The following is a 23424-nucleotide window of genomic DNA, read 5'->3' as shown; positions in this document are numbered from 1 at the left end:
GAAATACTAAAATCAAAACGGTCATTGTCTATTCGAAATAGTGACGCTAACTATTAAATTCTCAGCATAAAGAAGTAACAATAAGTTAAGTGTTGTGTTGTAATACGTTTGTTTGTCTCAGTGTGCAGTTCAAAATAATTCCAATTGATATCACATGTCACACCTTCGAAATTCAAAAAAGTTATAAGTAATCGCCTTATTCAAAAATTTTATATTTATATACGATTAAATAATATATAATAGATAAAGAAGAATTGAAAATAGGTGCTACTAGCCCACCTAATAATAATTCTTCATATTAAGATTGTATAATCTTATGAATGTGACATGAATATGTTCTTTTGGTTTATATAGAATCCACTGTATTTGCATTATATAGAATCATTTGTGGGCTTGCTTTGTGAGCATTAATTTTATAATTTCTATTTATCATGCGTAGGTAGACTACAACATGGTTAGTAATGCTCACTGAATGGTATTGCTTGCGGTGGCGTCGTGTGCCAGTTCGTCCCCTTACCTTAAATATGTGCGAAGAAAACGATGGCTGGTCCAGGCGTCAACTCGTGAACGGCAACCGCTTGTAGTGCCAGTTATAGTTAATAAATTATTGTGTTTGTTGAATGCAATTAGGTACACGTGTTCACGCAATATAATTACGCAAAAAATTAATTCAAGCTCTAAAAGTTGATGCATCCAATATATATTTATAGAGTAATTCTTTATTATATTTTTAATATTTAAACACGATTAATTTATTGGGTGCAGCACCTTACAAACTAATTTGTTATGTATATAACAGTCATTGTAAAATACTCTATTTTTATTTATTTTTTCTATTGAAAAGTGTCGCCGTCGAGTGTCTTGTATGTTCTTCTCACGAGCTCAAATTTTTGCGAATATAATATGGTAAATTCAATTTAAAAGAAATATTTGTAGTGACGATGTTACGCTAAGTTTAAGTCTAATTGAATAAGGTTTGTTTGCCTTTGACGCTATGTACTGGAAAGAGACAGAGATATCTCATCAGAGATATCTGGTCTGTCTTTAAGGCTCAGAAGCCGAGCCACGAAAAAAGTTTTAAATTCATAGCATTGCAAGACTAGCGAAATTGAAAAAAGCAATTCACTCGATTATTTTTAACGTGCAATGATTGATTGATGGACAGATGACGGCTATAATCATGTATAAAACGGAGATAGAAAAAATCCACTACGTTTTAAGCATTTGTTCGCTTTCAAACATAGCGGTATTATATTTCGTCTCCTTAATGCCTACTTCAAACCTATGTCAAATCTCACTGGACGTTTCATACAAAACTAAAATTCAATTTATATTTTACTGCAGTCACGCCTCAATATTAATCGGCATAGTAGTCGGTAGTATTTACATCCTCTTTGACTCTTTGAGCATTGCCTTCTGTCACAGTGAGAGCTGAGAGGGAATTGTTTGTATTTCTATAGAAAATGTAAACAAAAATATTTATCATAGCAACCGGTATCATAGCTGTATTGTAGCCGTTACAGTAATTAATAATATTATATTTAGGAGTAGCAGTAATCAAAATGCAACCGGCATTCAATACTTTATCGAATCCTGATTTCTAACAAATAAATAGAAAAGTTTACTTGTTATTAGAAACTTCTACCCTATTCTAAAACGATTCATTATGTTTATTTATATGAGCAAAAAGGTTTGAGATGTCTTTAATACCTTTCTTATTATTTCTTTTACTTATATATTGAATAAAATAATAATATTTATAGCGAACATAGAAAAAAATTGCTTATGCGTCCTCTTAATATTGTGTTTTATACTGTGTTCATAATCACTGAAAACTGAAACATGACTGAATTGACGCTGTATTTAGAAAATACTTGCACATTTATGTTGATGTAACCCAAGTCCCTTAGCAGATAAGAGGTTGATTTTTGCTATTTAGAAGACTGCTTGATATTCGGAAGCTGCTAAGCTTTCAATTAATAGGGTTTATTCATCATTTTATTTCTAGTTTTTAGGTGAATAAACAGTATTAAATGATCACAGTCCATAAAAAAGAAGAAACTCTCAATTTTGATAGATATGGAGGAAAGTTTATACAGAGAAAGCAATCATTTTAAGCTCAGTCACTTCATATCACCTTACATTATGACCAAAGGCTATTGTGTATGTCGTTTATAGTCTTACAAGCATGTATATTATTTGTTTCAGATATTATTAGAAAATTAAACTTTATGTAATCTGAACACCGATTATTACCGTTAAACTTAGAAGACACATACTCAAAGCTTGGTAGTCTAATCTAACGTGATTCTGGCAAATCTGTGGTATATCTTCCACAGAAGCCACAGTAGGAAGAATAGAATAGAATAGACCAAAGGCTAATTAAAGTATTTACTCTTATCTGCTTAGACATTAGATTGTGTAATATTTTCAGATTGCTATTCCAAAGCAAGCCAGTGTAACTTGCTTGTCATGGGATCAATCATCTGGCTATATTGCTGTGGGTGGTCAGGGTGGAATGTTGAAAGTTTTGAAATTAGAATCAGGTAACTTTTTCTATCATATTTTTTTTGTGGACTGGCATGTAGTATAAATTTTTACATATTGAGTCCGTAGTCTGTATCTACAGATCATCTTTGTACCCATTTATTCTCCTTGTTCAACAAAAAGCATGCTTGCTAGTGATTAGTTGCAAATCAAAATTTTGGTAATCAGAACTCAAAACTTTATAAATTGTATGTAACATTATGGCCTTACAAATAAACTTTGTATAATGTTATACCTGAGAATAAACCAAGAATATGCAAAATGTTTACAAATAGACATTTTAGTTATGATTTGATTTATTTGGACATATAACAATTCCACTGTGTGATCAATTCACCTGTGTCGCGATTATGCAAAATTATAAACGATTATAAATGCTTATTGCCCATTCAATGATTCATTGCCAAGGTTTCACAAAAATGTAAAAAAATGTATTGTAAATTTCTTGATTTGTTTAATATGTTTATCTTGACTTGTTTAGTAGATTTTCTTAATTTCATTACATTATAGAATGGTTGTTTTATAACTTATATTTATTTTATTTATATTTCACACATAATTTAGCATCTTAAAATGTAATGCATTTAGTAATAAGACCCTTGTAAATTAGCATATTAATTATAAATGTATTATTGTAATTACCACTGGTGAATCTAAATAAATAAATAAAATAAAATATATTCTTTGTTTATTCTCAGGTATAACTTTATACAAAGTTTATTTGTAAGGCCGTTAGTGTTCACCTTTTAAAAGGAGGAATATTATAATTATGATTTAAAATTTAGTACAAATAATTAGAGCTTCCTCTCTTTTATGCCACATTAATAATGAGTACTCTATTTTAGGTGGTGGTGGTAATTTATCAATGAATTTAAGTTTAGAAGGACACACTGGTCAAATTTGTGTAGCTGTTTGGAATGAACACTTTCAGAAACTCACCACCAGTGATGAACATGGTGTTATAATTGTTTGGATGTTATACAAGGTAAAGTACTGTGCAATTTCTGTACATAATTTGTTAAATTTACAACAGATACATTTTACAGTTAGTGTCATTACATCAAGTGGCTGAGACTTTATTAGTAAAGTGTAAATGTATACACTTTTATAATAAAGTCCCAGCCACTGGTCAGGAATTATCTATAAAAAAATTAAATGTATTATTAAAAAATAATTTGAGCAATAACAATTACAGTACAATTTTGTTTATTTATTAAAAAGAGTGCAAAAAAAGAATGTTGGGAGAGTTTCTTGCATCTCATCTTCTCTCTCAGAGCGCCATTTCTTTCCGAAGTGGTGGTAGTGTTAGTAATGATATCAAAAAGAATTGCATGCATTGAAAAATGCAATAATTCATAATAACAGTCTCAGTTTGAGCACATCTGAACCAGTTTTTTTATATTTCAAATCAGAATAACAACATTCTTATAGGGATCCTGGTATGAAGAAATGATAAATAACAGAAATAAATCTACAGTGACTGGTATGGCATGGGGATCTGATGGTCAAAAAATATGTATAGCATATGAAGATGGTGAGGAAATTTCACATATATTAGTTCTTTCTTTTTTATTGGTAAATAATTATTTGATTTCTTGTCATATTTATCAGGTGCAGTAATAGTAGGATCAGTTGATGGTTCAAGAGTATGGGGTAAGGACATAAAGGGGCCCGGTTTGAGTGCTGTGCAATGGTCGCCAGATAATTCGTCATTACTATTTGCTTTGGCTAATGGTGAACTGCATTTGTATGATGATCAAGGAAACTTTATGGTATGTGCAGCATCCTGTATTTTTGGGCTATTGAACCAAGTCTTGGTTATTAGGTAATACTAATTGCATTTTTATGAAATAAACAATAAAGGTGTTTGAGGCCCCATTTCTTTATAGGGAATGGTACTAACTGTCGTGTTCCGAAGAGCTGTTTTACCTGATTCCTTTCAGAATGACAAATTCCAAATTCAAATGTTATATTTTGTTTATTATTGATTGTAACAGTTTTTACGGCCAGACTATGTAAACACACATAAATTCTCTGTTATATACAGTCGTTAAATATGGGATTAATATCTGTGGCACCCACATAGTTCGAACAGTAACAACAGTATACTTAAGCGCACAACTTTTTGTTGGTAGAAATAGGTTTCTTTTATGAGAAAATGTGACGACCATGAAACTTGAACCATGAAAATGTTCTTCTGATGGCATGTGATACGCGCTGTCCGTTACAATGTAGACCCGATCAGGTTTATGAACAACTCCAACACTGAGCGGCATCCCAATTTCGATCGTCACTTTGAGACATAAGATGTTAAATGTCAATAGCCCAGTATTTTCACTAGCTACGAGGGCCTTTTCACTATAACATAACAATACTTGCACTCTACTACTTGACTGCTGTTACAAGTGGCTCGTGTGACACACGGCACATGTGTGGCAGTTGACGAACATTGGACAATTGAGCTGACACTGTGATTAGTTGCTTCTATTGCGTTGCTTATCTTGATGTAACAATTGATTCCTTACCATATACGTTTTAAGATGCCTATAGCCAGCAACAGTGCTTCAAGTGGTTTGGACATCGTGAGTATGGACTGGTTCTCTGGCAAGGCACCAGCCAACCGACCTGTGCTGGTAATCTGTTACAGAAGTGGTCTGATGCTGCTAATGAAGACATGTACTGAGGAAGGTAAGGCTAATGTTTATTATACACCGTATTTTCATTCCGTTTTATTGTGTGTGATCAGCAAATAAATCTCCGCGGGTTTCTCTACCATAAATGGAAGATCGTTGATATAGACTATAAAGAGAAACAGTCCAAGGATCGAGCGCTGTGGCACGCCTGTCTCTACATCGGTGCATTTTGATTGTATACTGCAAATAGCTACAGTCTATTTACGACTCTTTAAGTTAGAAATTTGAAAGAATCGTCGCAAAGACCTTAAAACTTAAGCCTAAGTCAAAGGGTACTAAAATCCACGCAATCAAAAGCCTTCGAAAGGTCACTGAAAATAGCTATTGCATCATAGGAGCCCCCCCAAAAGTCAAACACATAATTAACCAGTGCCATTCCAGCATTCATGCCTGACTTTCCCCTCCAGATGGCCTTGCCCTCCAGATGGTCACGGAATTGGCAATCGCTCGAGATTTCGAGACCCAGTATTCCGATACTAGGCGAGGCTTTAAGGGAAGTGTTCTCGAAGAGCGGTGATACGGCAAATGGGGTTTTTTTAGTGGTAAACGCGCAAACTTGAGTCTTCTGGGGGTTAAATTGGACGAGGTTCAACTTACCCCATTCCGCGACCGTCTCGAGAGAGGACGCGATAGAAGACACAAGTTTCTCCCGGCACTGGTCGACGTTTTCCCGAGAGAGACTTGCATGGCCCGTGTATACGGCATCACCAGTGCTGTCGTCCGCATAGCAATGCATGTTGGCGGTGTCCAACATATCATTGATATGCAGAAGAAACAGCGTGGGAGATAGCACACAGCCTTGGGGCACTCCAGCGTTCACGGGCTTGGGATTCGAGCAATAACCGTCGACAACGACCTGTATGCTGCGCTCAGTGAGGAAGCTGGAGGTCCACTTGCATAAGCTCTCGGGAAGCCCAAATGATGGAAATTTTGAGAGGAGCGCCTTGTGCCATACACGATCAAAGGCCTTCGCAATATCCAGGCTAACTGCCAGGCCTTCGCCCTCGCTTTCAATAGCCGCCGCCCATCTATGTGTTAGGTATACCAGAAGATCGCCAGTCGACCGACCATGGCGAAAGCCGTACTGCCGGTCGTTGATCAACTGGTGACCCTCAAGGTATACCTAAAGCTGGCGGTTAGTTATGCTCTCCATGATTTTGGAGAGTAGGGAGGTAATAGCAATAGGCGTGTAGTTTGCCGGATCCGAACTGTCTCCTTTTTTTGGGATCGGATGGACAAGGGCTGACTTCCATGAATCAGGGACTACGCCTTTTAAATAAGAGTGCCGGAATAAACGCGTTAGCACCGGCGTCAAGTCAGGGGCACACCTTCTAAGCACGATTGGAGAAATGTCATCCGGCCCGCTCGACTTCTTGACGTCCAACGAAAAAGTTTTCTGTCGGAACTGTACTTTAGGCATGGAGCTCTTACACCGCGGGATGGTCGGCGGTGTTTTTCCGTTGTCGTCAAGAGTCGAATTAGAGGCAAAAAGAGTGCACAGGAGATCCGCTTTCTCTTTTGCCGTATGGGCCAGGGTGTCATTCCTCATGTGCAACGGCGGCATGGACGGCTGGTTGAAGTTACCAAGAGCAGCTTTCGACAACGACCAGAACTTGCGTGTTCCGGGCGATTTGTCGCTTAAAAATCTGGAGGCACGGTTATATTTCCTCTTCAGAACTTTGCAGTTCGGATCCTTTGAGCCCAGCGCCGCAACCCAAGTTCGATACGCCTGTTTTTTGCAGTCAGATGCTACTTTAACTGACGCATCGAACCAGGGCTGTGATCTGCCACCGATCGGTACTACAGAGCTTGGTATAAAAATATCCATGCCCTGCAGTATCACATCGGCTACTGCAACGACGCAGGCATTAGGATCATCCGAAGGGAAACAAACCCTGCCCCAAGGGTAGGATGCAAAAAAGGAACGCATCCTATCCCAATCTCCTGACTTGTAGTGCCAAACGCGGCGGGTCGCTTGTGGTCTGCGACGTTGGCGTCGGATAGGCACTACACTCCTGACCAGCCAGTGTAAGCCAGAATCTCTTTGTCACGTTTTATTATGTTTCTCTTATTCTATCAATCTTTTATGAAGCAAGTACCTAATATTATTAATTTAAAATATAAAAAATTAAATCGCCGGAAAAACTAAAAAGCGAGAGATAGTAAAGCTTTTTTATTTAACTTTAATTAATATGTTCTTGAACTAGTGTAGTATATAGCAACACCCTCTAAATTAGACCTCTCAGTCTCTGCAATTCTGCTAAAGCTGGTCCGTCGTGAGGTTTATTTTATACCTTATTTGGCTCTAGAACAGATAAAGCAATACCCTCTAGTGTTTTTACTCTGCTCAATGCCACTAAAGTAGGTAACAAGTAGGTAACTACTTAGATGTAATTAATAATTAAGTATATAGTAATTAATAGATATATGTAGGATTTTTTTTCTTAATTTATATGGGGAAAAATGAATTACCGAAATCGAACTTTTCTGTAAAAAAATATGCGTCGACTTGAGCACCCCCTCCATTTTTCCACCGTGATAACTCCAAAATACCATACCTGGTTTATTGCCGCTTATTCTGGCGTCACTGTCACAGTCTGTGTAAATATTGTGAAATTATTTTTTATTGGAATAAATGGTTTTTATTTAATAATTAATTTTTCTCTTTGTGTGAAAATGTAGAAAGCGTGATGGTAGAAACAAACATGAGGATAATCGACGGTCGCTGGAACCACAATGGCAGCGTGGTCGCCGTCGCCGGCCGCACCCCTGAAGAGGCCAACGTTGTTCAGTTGTTCAGCGCGTATGGTGAGGTATGGTGTTCATCGCAGGTCAAACCGGGTGTTGAGGCGCCTTATATTTAGAACAATTCTACTAATATCTTCCTTTCTTGGCATGCGTCCGTGCAGAATGGGATGTCGCAATGCCAACTTAATGGCTGACAGGCTTGCCCTGCATGTTTCAGTATGACAACTCTCTCTGTTAAACTTAAACATTTTATTGAGATAAAACCTTTAGTTGCGAATGCAACGGGCAACTACTAGTATGTAATAAACAGTAGATATAATATTATTAACAAGTCTCATGTTCTGGCGATTACGACGTAAATTTTTTTTTTGTGCAAACCTAGTAAAAATTCAATTGGACTGTTGCCTACAAAAGTAAAAGTATTAAAGGAAATATGAAGAAAGGTCTTTAAGTAAGAATTTTAATTTCTTAAGCTTAGTTTAACGAGAATTTAAATAATTAATATGATTAATTTATAATCGTTTTTTTTTATCAGAATGTAAGAACGCTGCGAGTGGCCGGTGGTGCCATGCGCGCCATCTCTTGGGAACGTCATTCACTACGACTCGCCATCGCCGTCGACTCGTTCATATACTTCGCCAACGTCAAACCGGACCATAAATACGCGTTTTATGGAAATACTTTGGCGTTTCTGTCAGGAACAGACACTGTTACATTTTGGGATACTGTTACTCATCAGGTCTTTATATTTTTTATATCTTGTTTTACAAATTGTGATTTAACACTACACGCTTTCGCCGTATTATAACCATATCGGGTTAAAGAGATTTTGATGTGTATGTTGAGAACTTGGTTAAAAAGTTACTGCCACTGTCCACGGCAGCGTTCGGAACCGTACGATAATTATCGTACACATACGATAATTTTGTGCCTACGTACGATGTACGATAGCATATTATTATCGTACGCAGATTGTACGATAATTTCTATCATGATGCAAAATTTGAGAATTTATATTATTTCACTCATGCGTTGATAGTCTAAATCGCAGTAGCATGATTTTATTTTGTCCAATAAAATCTTGGGAAAATACCGGGAAATACAAGTTCTCTATTCCTATTGGTCCTTACGATCCGCTCTACTAAGTTTCACCACTGCCGATACTGTAACTTTATCCAGCGCCTGCTGTACACGCTTTCTTATTGGTTAGTATAGCATCTACCAAAGCGAACAAGAGAATATAAGTTCGATATTTCGATTATGTTCACACTTCATATGTATCGTATATTTTGTGTAGAAAAGTTGGCAGTTATTTCGTTATATTATTATGATTATATGTCTGTATTCGCTCTGACAAACGGAATTATTCAAATTAAGCGAAGAAAGAAGTAATTTTCAAAAAGATAAAATATAGAGTACTTGCATGCATATCAATATTACAATTTATATGATTTATATATCTATAATAGACATTATCCTAAATAATACGATAATTTCGATCCATGTACGATAATTTTACGCCCCTGGTACGATAGTCAGTCCACTTCAAGTTGCTAACGCTGGTCCACGGCTCTATACCGAGTACGAACTTCAGTCATTAAACCACGCTTACCCAGTGCGCACGCGTTTCATTTAAATATCACCCGAGTACATACTTATCAGATTGTCTTATTATTTTCTTGTAAATAGCATTAACAGTTTCTTATAATACTGGCCATAATTTGTAGTCCTAGAGATTCACATCTGGACTAGACGAGGGCTAGTTTTAGATCTTATAAAGTATGGATCGGTGACTTCCAGCTACGATTGGGTGGTTCGTGCCTTGTAACCAGGTATAGTCTTCTTGGTGGAAAGTCCAAGATAAATTTGTAAAAAGGGTATTGCTATGAGGTTTTACAACACGATCAGACTTTGGCTGAAGTCTTCACAAAACGTCTTCGTTTTCGCAAGAATTTAGCTTTGTGACTCCGTAATAAAACACCCCCCACCAAACTATAATTGAAACCAGAAGAGGACCAAGTTGCATTTTTTCCGACCACTTAAGAAACTTCTTTGGAGCTATGAGCGTTCACTTTGTCTCGCTTATAGTGCTTTTCAATTGTGAAAAATTTTTCGTCAGTCATAAGTATAATTCTTCACCTGCGTACATCAATAACAGTGGTAGGCTCCTCTGCACAGGATGCCGGCTAGATTATGGGTACTACAACGGCGCCTATTTGCCGTGAAGCAGTAATGTGTAAACATTACTGTGTTTCGGTCTGAAGGGCGTCGTAGCTAGTGTAATTACTGGGCAAATGAGACTTAATATCTTACGTCTCAAGATGACGAACGCAATTGTAGTGCCGCTCAGAATTTTTGGGTTTTTCAAGAATCTTGAGCGGCACTACATACCATCAGCTGAACGTCCTGCTCGTCTCGTCCCTTATATTCACAAAAGAAATACGTGTCAAGCTTTTAAGTGTCTTAAAAATAACCGACGGACGGCTCCATAGTAGGTACCCACTTTGTGTAAGGCAATTACTGCACTTCTGTTTTCATAAACACCCTATATGGAATAGGGGGTATTGGGATTTAAGGTAAAGCTAATCAAAGTTTTTAACATAGTAAACGCTCTCCAAATTGAATTCAAAACAGCCAGATTAGTTATGAATCCCTTATTTTGAATGAAAACTTTATTAATAACAAACACAAACGACACAGAATAATACAATTTTCATTTGTAGTCCTGGATCAACCACATACCAGATGTCGTGGACATGTGCGGCGTGGATGAATACTGTGTTATAGGAACCATGGACTCTCTGATCATATCTAACCAACAAGGAATCCAGTGTGATGGTGAGTACTACTGCTACATACATACAAGCAAATTTATATTACATTGTAAGGAGTATTTGGTGGAATTTTCAGGGCTTTTCCGTATTTTTTTTAGTAAAGTTACAATAGAAAAACCCAGTGGCCATTGCCAGAAGTACACATGTGGTTCATTTTTCAAAAGTTCGATGGGCATATAGTTCGATGGACAGATGACCGGTGGGACAGAAATGTCCTCGAATGGCAACAACGTACCCGAAGACGCAGTGTTGGTAGGCCCCCCACAAGATAGCCTGGTCAATCGTCATGGAGATCTTTGGGGGAGGCTTTTTCCAGCAGTGGACGTCTTTGGCTGATGATGATGATGATGCACAAAGAACGCACAACACACGCAAACTAAACGTACCTACTCTTGAAACACGAAAGAAATTGAAACAAAAATTGGAGTAATGCGAAAATCCTATTACATGTTTTAAATATTTTTTTAAATAATTATTTAGAATTGTGATTGACAGATGATCATCATCAGTTACGAAGGGCACATTGAAATGATCGGGGATAGAATATTTCGGATTGAGTTACAATAAAACCTTCTTTAGAATTTGAATACGGCCTATCTTAGAATCTTAATGAAATTCATACAATAACAAAAAAGTTCAAAAACAAAAACTATGTTGGTCTAAAGTTGACACGTCGTTAACAGAAATGGAGTTCACGCGTGAACATTTGCGTGCCATAATTTATCACAATTTTGGTCGCGGCTTATCTCAAGATAAATGTCTCAGCGAACTTGTTTCGATTTACGATGTTGAAGCACCGAGTCAAACGACAATATACCGCTGGTATGCCGAGTTCCGACGCGGTCTCGTGTCTCGCTCAGCACTGTTTCTTCTGCATGTCGACCAAGAACAGCGGTCACACCTGAAAACATCGCCGCTGTGCAAACTATTATATTAGATGACCGTCATGTGAATTACAAGCAGATTCAGGCTGGCTGTTATGAGTTTCGGAATGAGTGCAATTCAGTCGATATGACATAATGAGCTGTGTGTAAGAAAGCTAGTTTCCCGCTGGGTTCCCCACAATTTGTCCGAAGAGCAAAAGGCGGCTCGTGTAGATTGGTGCCGGAATACTCTGCAACGCTTCAACGGAAGGAAGTCAAATGCCATTTATAATATCGTCTCAGTTGACGAATCTTGGATTTATTCATACAACAACCTGAAAACAACATCAGTCAGCAGTTTGGGTCTTCGAAGACGAGGTCCCAAGCTGCCCATATAGGGCAGGAGTACTTTTTTTATGGAAGAGAGGACAAACGAGCATACGGTTCACCTGATTTTAAGTGATTACCGCCGCAAACATTCTCCTGCAATACCAGAGGAATCACAAGAGCGTTGCCGGCTCTTTAAAAAAGCGTACGCGCTTTTTTTGAATGTCAGTGAAATACCGCATAAGGAAGTCCATTCCACAGCTTTGTCGTACGTGGAAGAAAGTTCCTTCAAAACCACATTCTGGAGGAACGCCACACATCGAGATGGTTATTATGCTGTTGTTACAAGAGATTATGAGCCACGGTGTTCAGTTACAGATTTTAACCGGTCAACCGCTGGCTAGTTTGTCATAAGGAATTTATATATTGAGTAGTTTAATAGACTGGCGGCATTTATTATGTTTCAGCAACAACAGTTACGATACCAGTGTCGTTTGTCGCGATCAACAGCAAATCTATAGCTGTGGCAGCCTCAACGGAAACCTTCCTTGTATGGAGATTTTCTACTCCAGTCAGGCCGCGTAAGTTGTTAGTGATAGTTTTGTAGAAAGATTAAGCACAATAATTAACAGAATTCACCGGGATCATCAACGTCATATTTGGCCTGGATTAATCCACTGCACTCCCAATGCTGAACTGAACATGATCTTCGACTCTATTTATATGGCTGCCAGCTGCTCTGCATATATGCTACTACTTGTACTACCTTGTCGTAGGGCGAGCTGCACATCGTTTTCCGATCGCGGCTACGTCTGCGGCAGATGTGGCCAGCCCACTGCTACATCCACTGGACCTATTTAATAGGCTATGTTGATTACCTTAGTTCTCTATTTACCATGATTCAAGGAGTTTAAGGTCACTTATTGAAGCTTAAAAACTATTCGAAAATGGTTGTGTCACACCTGAGAAAAACTGGCGAAAATCGAAAGGTTGATAATTCATAGCCTGAGGGCGGTGGCCCCATCCCCAAGGTGAGTGTCATTCAGAAAGTCATTTTTCGTATAGTAACAGTTATCACATAAACTTGTTTAAGAATTCTATTGAATTTCGAAACACATTTGTTTTGTAAATATTCTGTGATCATGTTGTAAAAGCATAATATACACCGCTTAACCAAACCAACTCCACCGAGCAGTAGGAATAAAAAGTTTATGGTTAAGGAATTGGAACGGTCCACGAATAGACCCTTGTGATATTCCAATATTGAGGGGAGTCTTATGTGGTATCTTGCCATTTACATCGACTTTTATGTTTTCTATCTTTAAAATATAAAATCAGAAGAATGACCGCAGTTCCTTTTATGTCATTGTGATATAGCTTCTTGACCAGTGTTGAATTATGAACACAACCAAAAGCCTTAGGTAATTCACAGAAGATACCAAATGCATTCTGTGATACTTTTCGGGCCACAAAAATGTTCTTAATTATTCTACAAGACCTCGATCTCACAGTTAAACAAAAAAATATACTTTTTATATGGAGCTACTTATGATGAGTTAAAGTGAGCATTTGTCTTAAAACAAATGTTTCAAAATTTTACTAAGTGGCTGTAACACTGAAACAAATATTGGTGTATTTTATTATATTTCAGAAGTTCTGAAACACTAATTGTGCTCACAGAAATGCCTCATATATAGTTACCTTATTGTAAATTGCCAGGAATCACGGAGCAGTATTACAACATTGACGGTTCGCCGGCATCGGCAGCCGAGGGCTTCCACGATGACACCATTTGCTGCATCACGTGCTCGGACACACACTTGTTGGTGGGCAGAAGTTCTGGCATTATTCTGCTATTTTCATTGGTCCACTTCAAGAAGATATCGCAGATCAATATCAATACCAAACCGTACCGTTTGGGGCTTAATTCTAACTCGAGGTAATAATTTATATTTTTGTAATATGATCAACGCCACGTAGTATATGTCCAAAACCTTGGCTAGATTTAGTGCATAACCAAAGTACTTTTAGTGCTTCGAGTGCGATACGTCTGTATAAATAATGTGTCAAAGTAATTTTCGTAAATAGTTTTACGTGCCATGACTATAGGGTTCAGAAAGCATAGGGGGCTAGTCGACGGTTGAATTACCTCGCTTCGCCTCATCTCTTGAATCAGTTCTGCAGCTTCTTGCACTTTCGCTAATGGAACGTCTCCAGGTATCTGTTTGATCAGTGAGACAGTAGTAGTTTTGAATCTGGTGTGCCACTAAACTTGTCCATCCAAGAATATAACCATGATGTAGCACTGTCGAAACTCGGGACTTTGACTTTTGGAACTCCAGCAGTTGCAGGTGTAACTGTGGAGCCTACAGTCATAGCCTCTTGCAGCTCATCTCCAGTTGTTCTATATTCCTTTTGTGCATGCTAAGGGTTGAAGCTTTAAGATTTCCGCAACTTCTTTCACGACATCCAATAAGTAAATAAAACAAAAAGTCCATATCTCACAAAATATTTTATAGGTATTTGCTTGCTTGCTAGATGTGTACGTACTGACGATATTTAAAGTTGCTTTAATTATATTTGTTTTCAGTAAATTTTTCGTGATAGATACGTCGGGGAATCTGTTCACCTTGGACACGGACATGAGCACCAACATCAGCGTTGGTCAGCCGCTGCGCAAGGACGTGTGGAGCGCGCTCTGGGCATCCGACAACGTGCACCTGCTGGCTGCAGCCGAGAAGGCCCGGCTCTACGTCATGAGGGACCTGGAGCCCGAGGAGCCGCTCACCATCAACGGATACTTGTGTGCCTTCAGGGTATGTCATGCTATTACATTAGAATATCGATAAGTACCTGTTGGGGGTGGACTGTATCAATAAAGACACGGTTTTCAGAATTGAACTGCTGCAGGTGCTGAAGCTCGTAGTTCTTGTTGTTGTAGCACACAAATATTTTTTTTTTTGGAGAGGAGGAGGACTACAGACTACAGACTAGCGGAAACGCCTACCGAATAAAAACTCTCCTCTATGCTGTCAGCCTATGTGACACAGGACGGTGGGCCGTGGAGGCCGCAAAGACTACGCAACAATAGTCGCGCGTTCTATTTTGTGATATATGTAAGGGTGTTTATATGCGTTGTGTACGTATGTGTGTGTATGTATATATGTGTAAAAGCATGTGTTTGTGTATGCGCGTGTGTGTATTTATTATGTGTGTATATGTATGTATGTAATTAAGTGTATATGTTTGTGTGCATGTATGAAGGTTTTTGTTTGTGAAGTGTGTTTGTGATTGTGTATGTGATGTAAGTTAGTCCGTGTGCGAGTGTGAGTATAGTGTAACGATTACAGGATGAGGACTAACCTCTCGTTGGGTATCAAAACAATGTGTGTGCTTGGGTGTTTCTAATTTTCCGGCCATCATCAGAATGACGAGTGCTAGCGGTTTGTTGAGCTGGACCGCGCCTACGCCTGCGAAGACGGTGTATGTTCGTCTGTGTCGGTGCTTGTGTAGGTGTCGCGTTCGCGATAGTAATATCGTCGTCCGGGTCTACCGTGACGTGCCGGGGGCGCCTCAATGGGTTAAGACTATGATGAAGCGGGGTGTACCCACATGCCTTCCTAACCAAGATGTCGGGATGGTTAGGCGCCTTGTCAAAAAAGCGTCGCGATGTCTCTTTAAAGTGTCGAGCTTTCGTTGCAAGCTTCAGATCGCGATGGAGGTCCACGTTCCAAATGAACCATGGCGCTCCAGTTGCCGTGCGCGTGAATTTTTTCTGAACTACTTGCAAACGGCGCAAGTAGCTCGGTCGGGTGTGGGCGAACACGACAGATGCGTATGACAGTATGTCATATGCTCAATGCAATAAAATACTATCAACGTATTTTATTTTTATATGAAATTCTAAACTACTGAAATTAATCAGTTTTATCATATTATTTCCGATGGTTCCTATTTAGTTAAGCCTCTTCTTTTAACACACACACACACACTCACGCCTTGTTCCCATAGGGGTAGGCAGAGACAATAGAATGCCATTTGTTTCTATCCTTACAAACCTCACGCGCTTCCTCTACATTAATTACTCTTTTCATACATGCTCGCCGGTTGCGGGTGCTTCGGACCTCTCCTTTTCTCAAAATTTGGTCGACGAATGTTCTACGAGGTCTCCCGCGACCGACTTGCCCACACACACTTGCCTTATATATTTGATGCGTCATTCTTCACTCATTCGCTGCACGTGTCCAAACCATTTCAGCATTCCTTTTTCAGTCCTTGTCAAAACATCCTCTTTCAAACAACAGCGCGCTCGTATCACCGCATTCGGAATTCTATCAGTCAGTCTTACCCCACACATACTACGCAGTGGTCGCGTCTCAACTGCGTTAATTCTGCTTTTATGCTTCTTCTGCCATACCCAACTCTCACTTCCATACATTAACGTGGCGACAAGCACTCCATTATGTACAGCCATTCTTCTTCTCTTCTTTTATTTGTAAATAAATTGTTGTATGATAGGAGCTGGAGATCACAACAGCACTACTGGACAGCATATCAGAGCAATGTAACCCGTCGCACGTAGTGAGAGTGGAGGTGAAATCGCTGAGAGACACGCGGCAGCTGATCGAGAAGGTGGGCCTGAAGGAAGCGGAACATTTCATTAAGGACAATCCACATCCCAAGTTATGGCAAGTGATATTGTACTAGATATATACTTAGAGTACTAGAAAGGGTGACTGGTCGTGAGGTAGATGCAAGTGGGGGTAGGTATAACTATATAATTTTTAAACAAACTGTGATTAAGATGACTTAACGATGACAATGTATAATATATATAAAAATGAATTGCTGTTCGTTAGTCTCGCTAAAACTCGAGAACGCCTGGACCGATTTGCCTAATTTTGGTCTTGAATTATTTGTGGAAGTCCAGAGAAGGTTTAGAAGGTGAATAAATATGAAAATGCTCGGATGCTCTTAAATAAAAACAACGATTTTGATTTTCCTTTGATGTGTCCCCGTAGTTAAGAAATCAAAATTAAATAATATTTTAAAATGATTAACTAATTATAATTTTTATATCTTTCTAATTTTCTCAGGAGGTAAAAAATTAACTTAATTTTAGTTACTATGGTTGGAAGATTAACTACAGCTGTTAACTATGTATCAGATTATTTTTATGTAGATTGATAGATCTGAAGTTTTGATAAAAAATCAAATTTCTGAACCTAATCGCACCACAAAACAAAACAAAAAAAAACGTTTATCAGAAAGCTTTAAGTTTAGGTCTTTTATTTATCGATCGAGGCAGTAAGAAGTCTGCCGGGTCAGCTAGTCATGAATAAATATTTCTCAATGTATTTCTACTAGCTGTTATATTTCTTCTTAGTCGTACACTATGGTCGAAGTCGTTACTTCCTCTCCTCCTTGGGATGTGGGTCGCTTCTTAAGTCTACCCCAATCATCGCGTGCTTTTTTTTATGGAATAGGAGGACAAACCAGCGTACGGGTCACCTGTTGTTAAGTGATCACCGCCGCCCACAATCTCTTGCAACACCAGAGGAATCACAGGAGCGTTGCCGGCCTTTAAGGAAGGTGTACGCGCTTTTTTTGAAGGTACCCATGTCGTATCGTCCCGGAAACACCGCACAAGGAAGCTCATTCCACAGCTTTGTAGTACGTGGAAGAAACCTCCTTGAAAACAGCACTGTGGAGTACCGCCACACATCCAGATGGTGAGGATGATATCCTTACTTGTGGCGTGTCGTGCGAAGGTGGAATTCGGCGGCAGGAATCAGGTTAAACAGCTCTTCGGAACACTCCCCGTGATAAGTGCGGTAGAAGACACACAATGAAGCGACGTCTCTACGCAACGCCAAGTGATCCAGCCGTTCACAGAGCACTGGGTCCCCGACAATTCGAGCTGCTCTGCGTTGCACGCGGTCAAATGGATGGATGGATGGATGGAATCAGTGCTGCTTGTTACCTGGTACATTAGTACAATAATCCGTCCAATGCTGTTTCGAGTTGGGCATTCTATTTAATGGATGATCTGCCCATCTGCCTCTTGCACCACAGGGTGTTCGAAGAAGGCATCTCCACATCGGGAACCGTGCTCAGTACTGAACCAATTTATCTTTTATTTGTGACAAATAAAATAATTTCCCAAATAATACTGCCGCTTCGTAATGAATAGAAATCACAAGAAACTCTTAAAAAAAGTGTAGCACTTTTAATTCGCCAAAATATTAACAGCTTGAGCGGCCGCGAGTAAGTAGAACATCTTCCCTACTAGCATTGCATAGTGCAGGCTTAGCGTGCGGCCGCGAGTTAGTAGAACATCTTCCTTACTAGCGTTGTATAGTGCAGGTACAGCGCACGGTCACTAGTAAGTAGAATATCTAAATTACAACAACTAAATTTTAATTTAAAAATATCATTATTAATTTCTAATATTGACAAAACCATTAGATTTGGTGAACAGAATAGTATTTAGACAACAGATTAGTATAAATATAAACGAGATTACGCAAATTAAATTTGTAATAAAATTTATGAACGATGCGGGGCTCGAACCCGCTACCTCTCGGGTTCCGTACCAGCGCTCTTCCACTAAGTCAAGCGTTCTGTTTACAAATTTAATTTCTCTAATTAATCCGTAAGAAGTAAGGGTTATCACGTTAAAAAAAAATAACAAATTGTATAAACGAGATTTAAAAATTAGTTTGCCAAAGAAGTCTTTAGCTTCTGACATGTGTATTATCTAAACGCATTAGTTTATTTTAGGCAGTTATTAGCAGAAGCAGCGTTGAGGAATGTCGAAGCGGAATCCGCGTTGGATACGGCGGAGGCGGCGTTTGTGAGAAGGAGCGACTACGCCGGTATCAGATTTGTATCGCGACTAAACGCGCTACACTCCAATGCGCTCAGGAAAGCCGAAGTTCTGACGTACTTCAAGGACTTTGATGGCGCTGAAAAGATTTACCACAACGAAGATCGCCGGTAAGTTGCAACAAATATAAGGCTTTAGAGATAAAAAAATGAATTGTATATTTTGTATTAATCATGCGGGAAAAGTAGTATCTTGGCTCGCTGTTGCGGTTGCAAAAGAGCCGTTTGCCCATTTTAAAATTACGCGTGAGTTTTTTCGTAAATGAAACTGTTGTTGGACTGCGAAAAGTTTACTTGTCGCTCGCAAATTAAACTTGGCTTACGCAAATTTTGATAAAATTCCTAAAATAATATTTTTTTTTGTATAACTCATGCGGGAAAAGTATTATCTTGGCTCCGCCCCTCAAGGCCCCGCCGGGACTTTGCCCCTGGACCCACATAAATCGTCGCATTTGTTATACAAAATAGTATGTGCAACACGTGCGACGCTGTCGATTACCCACTCAAGAGAATAACACAAGTGAAATTGCGCCTCTTCACCATAGGGCAGGAGTGCTCAAGTTTGAACTGCTGGCAATCTACCTCAAAATTGTTTGACTACGATCGATCGGCTCTGAGAGGCTTCAAGTATGTGTGATGAAGGATTGTCGTCTACGTAGAGTGTCACGATGACATAGATATTAGTTTTGCGCCAAATATGCATTTTTTTAGTCAAGGTCTGCTCTTAAATGTCAATAAAAAAAACACATAATTATTATTCAAAATTGCGAGTTTATTGGTTCTTACAAAACAAACGCGTTCTAAAGTTCTAAGCTTAACTAAAGAGTGACTTTGGATGTTGAAGCGTGATACTGCATGTCCTGAGCATACTTTTCATAAGATGGTACGTAATTACCGATTTTAGTTTGTTATACTGGATTTTTTTCTCGAGATCGACTCAAGAAGCACTCGTGATCGACCTGTCGATCCCGATCGACCGTTTGAGCATCCCTGCCATGGGGGATTAAAGGCGATTACACACGAGCACGATCGTGTGGTTCTTGGTTGATCGGTTACTTACATGTTGTCAATGATCATAACGTCGATATTTTTAAGATACTTTTACAATTTTCATGAGAAAATCTGTAGAAATTTTTGATCGAGTCTCAACTTCTTAGTAGTTCTCAGCTTTTGTTTTTTTATATATTTATTTTAAATCCAAATTCAAATATTTTTATTCAAAATAGAATGTGACATCACTTATTGAAAGTCAAAAAACTACCACCCATTCCAAAACAAATGCCTCAGACCTGAGAAGAATGGGCACAACAAACTCAGCAGCCTTTTTTTTTTATCAAAAAATATGGCTACTAAGTAATATTGTACAATTAAACTTATTATCTAATAGCCTAAGGGTAGTCGCTCGATTCCCAATCTGTGGTATCATAATTGAGCAAGTCATTTATGTTATAGTAACCTTTACCACACAAACGTTTTTTAACAATTCTTTTGAATAACGTAATACTTTTGTTTTGAACATTTTCTGGGATCTTGTTGTAAAAGCATATATACATCGACGTATTTATGTTTTAGTTACTACAATTTCGCAGCCATCATAGTAATAATATCATGAAAAACGTTTGTATTTACAATTGTACTTCCATTTCAGCGATTTAGCGATAATTTTACGAAAACGCCTCGGGCACTGGTTTCGTGTGGTGGAGCTCCTGAACATGTCTGTCACCACCACTGACTCCCAGCTGAAGCAAGCATACAGTCACATTGGGGATTACTACATTGACAGACAAAATTGGTAACACATACGAGTATTTACTCTCAAATGGATTTATGAGATGGGAATGGATGAATGGAAGAAAAAGAGTAAATAACGGCTAATTCATGCGTGGCTGACAGTTACAGTAACAATAGATTGACTCTCCTTTTTAACCGACTTCAAAAAAGGAGGAGGTTCTCAATACGTCGGTATGTTTATTACTTTCGACAGGGTGAAACGATTTTGATAATCCTTTTTTTATTTGAAAGCTGATGCTAAGAGTTACGTGCGTGTCTGCGTCTCGTTGTAGCGCCGGCACAGATTTCTGAGCGATTCGTGCATGTTTTTACCGCTATTTAAATTTTGTACATGTGTTTTCTAATTCTCAATGCTGTTGCAGTGACAAATCATTCAAATGTTGTGAGCTTTCTTGAGTGTAATTAAATGTAACTCGCTAAATTCTGTCATGAGACTAGTCTAGTTTGGCGAGTTAACATCTCCTGAGGATGCCTCGTGTAGAGGCGAAACACGTTTCGTATTGATTGAAGACGAATTTACACTCAAGAAGGCTCACATCATTTGAATAATTATGGATTTCCGCAAAATAACGCCTAATTCAATTAATTAATGACAAATCATTTAATGTAATCATTGCTTTGTGAACCTTGTTTGTATGATATATCATCCAGAATTTTTATGTTAAATTAATATAATTTTCAAAACGACAACGCAAAACTGTCTTGCTGCGCCGCAGCATACGTTCGTGGCCTATGTCTGGCACTTCTGCCCTGCCCTGTAACATCTGTTAAAAGGCATAAAAGGCGTTTACTGTCTCAAAATTGATTCCTTTAGAATTCTTTTTGATGTCATTTCTAATATACTACATACTACTACCGCTTCGGAAACAAATGGCGCTCTGAGAGAGAAGAAGCGGCGCAAGAAACTCTCTACTGTACTGTGCTACGTCACCCACTTCTCTGCATACGCTTAGCCTTAAACATTTCGGGCTAAGATATACCCTTTTCAGTTTCCTGTAATATCATCGTGGTCGGAGCCTAACAAACAAACAAACTCACATTCAAATTCATTAAATTGTCTAGGATGTTAGTAATTTTTTTTAGATCAGATGAGACCCCTTCATTGTTTTTATTATTTCACATTAACTTTATTACTTTGGTGATTACAAATATGTGATTGTTATATTTAAGGGCGGGTGCTATAGAATATTACAAAATGTCTAATAATACAGAAGGCTTGAAGAAATGTTACACGGCTTTAGAGGACAACGAATCACTTACAAAACTTTTTGCAACATCTACTTGTAATATTAAGGTATAGTAGCAATATATCATCATCCACTGCTGGTCAAAGGCCTCCCCCAAAGATTTCCACGACGATTGATCCTGCGCTGCCCTCATCCAATGTATTCCGGCGATCTTGACCAGATCTTCGGTCCATCTTGTGGGGGCCTACCAACACTGCGTCTTCCGGTACGTGGTCGCCATTCGAGGACTTTACTGCCCCAACGGCCATCTGTCCGTCGAACTATTTGCCCTACTCACTGCCGCTTCAGTTTCGCAATCTTTTGGGCTATGTCGGTGAATTGGTTCTCCTACGGATCTCCTCATTTCTGATTCGATCTCGCAGGGAAACTCCGAGCATAGCCCTCTCCATTGCCCTCTGAGTGACCATGAGCTTTCTCATAAGGCCCACAGTTAGCGACCACTTCTGCGTACCAACCATATCTTTACAAAGATTGATCCTTACCAGGAACAGCATCCATTGGTCCAATAATACAGAATGTATTTTTTTTTTGAAAAATCATTCGGGTTTATATTCGTCAAAGGTTCAAGAAGTTATACAAGAATATTATATAGTTATTAGTTACTTATAAATCGAGGGCATGACTTCTTTCACGACTTTCCTCTAAGTCTCGTAGTTTCCGACTTGGCCATTACCGCCCTTCTCAAAAACCACCCTGTATACTTGTACCATAATTTAATATAGACTAATTTTAGCATTCCCTATACTTGACGAAATTTCCCTTTTCTTACTATGAGCTCCTGTGTTGCAAACACTGATGGTGTATAATTAACAGGTAATGTATGAAAGTTAGGGCAAAGATATTATAGACTCATATAGCGCAGTGGTTCGAACTCTGGTAGGTACGTGCAACCGACTGGATGATGAACATTAATGTTTGTTTCTGAGCCAGTCTTGTTTATATCATAGTTTTATGTATGCTTAAGTATATTTATTGTATTAAATATGACGTATTTGTTCGGCATCCTTACCTAATATGTCTAATTGTCTCATATGTTTTTTATGGAAATGGAGGACAAACGAACGTACGGGTCACCTGGTGTTAAGTGATCACTGCCGCCCACATTCTCTTGCAACACGATAGGAATTACAGAAGCATTGCCGGCCTTTAAGGAAGGTGTACGCGCTTTTTTTGAAGGTACCCATGTCGTGTCATCCCGGATGCACCGCACAAGGAAGCTCATTCCAAAGCTTTGTAGTACGTGGAAGAAAGCTCCTGCAAAACCGCACTGTGGAGGACCGCCACACATCTAGATGGTGGGAATGATATCCTAATTAGTGGCTCGAAGTAGAAGTCGAAGGTGGAATTCGGCGGCAGGAAGCAGTTGAAACAGCTCTTCAGAACATTCCCCGTCATAAATGCGGTAGAAGACACACAATGAAGCAACATCTCTACGCAACGCCAAGTGAACCAGCCGTTCACAGCGCTGAATCCCCGACAATTCGAG

At 38.9% G+C, this 23424-nt stretch overlaps 1 protein-coding gene across 4 annotated transcripts in view; it reads left to right on the top strand.

The window, feature by feature from the left end:
* Window positions 1-1446: 1446 nt before the first annotated feature.
* LOC126972751 (WD repeat-containing protein 35) overlaps window positions 1447-23424 on the top strand; it is a 29199-nt gene continuing 7221 nt past the window's right edge. For 2 of the 4 annotated variants that reach the window (XR_007731197.1, XM_050819770.1), the window contains exons 1-16: window positions 1474-1690; window positions 2435-2546; window positions 3393-3532; window positions 3979-4081; window positions 4159-4319; window positions 5088-5235; window positions 7923-8053; window positions 8524-8727; window positions 10712-10826; window positions 12480-12593; window positions 13732-13951; window positions 14603-14828; window positions 16531-16704; window positions 18800-19011; window positions 20549-20692; window positions 21862-21985. Coding sequence is in view for 3 of the 4 variants with exons in the window: in XM_050819770.1 (XP_050675727.1) it covers window positions 1667-1690; window positions 2435-2546; window positions 3393-3532; window positions 3979-4081; window positions 4159-4319; window positions 5088-5235; window positions 7923-8053; window positions 8524-8727; window positions 10712-10826; window positions 12480-12593; window positions 13732-13951; window positions 14603-14828; window positions 16531-16704; window positions 18800-19011; window positions 20549-20692; window positions 21862-21985 (2352 nt within the window). In the remaining variant the exon portion in view is untranslated. The other 2 variants (XM_050819771.1, XM_050819772.1) reach the window with 2 other exon arrangements.

The sequence above is a fragment of the Leptidea sinapis genome, chromosome 27 (assembly GCF_905404315.1).
Source record: "Leptidea sinapis chromosome 27, ilLepSina1.1, whole genome shotgun sequence".
Taxonomy (NCBI): domain Eukaryota; kingdom Metazoa; phylum Arthropoda; class Insecta; order Lepidoptera; family Pieridae; genus Leptidea; species Leptidea sinapis.
Note: the sequence above shows the minus strand (reverse complement) of the source record. Positions and strands in the feature narration are given on the sequence as shown.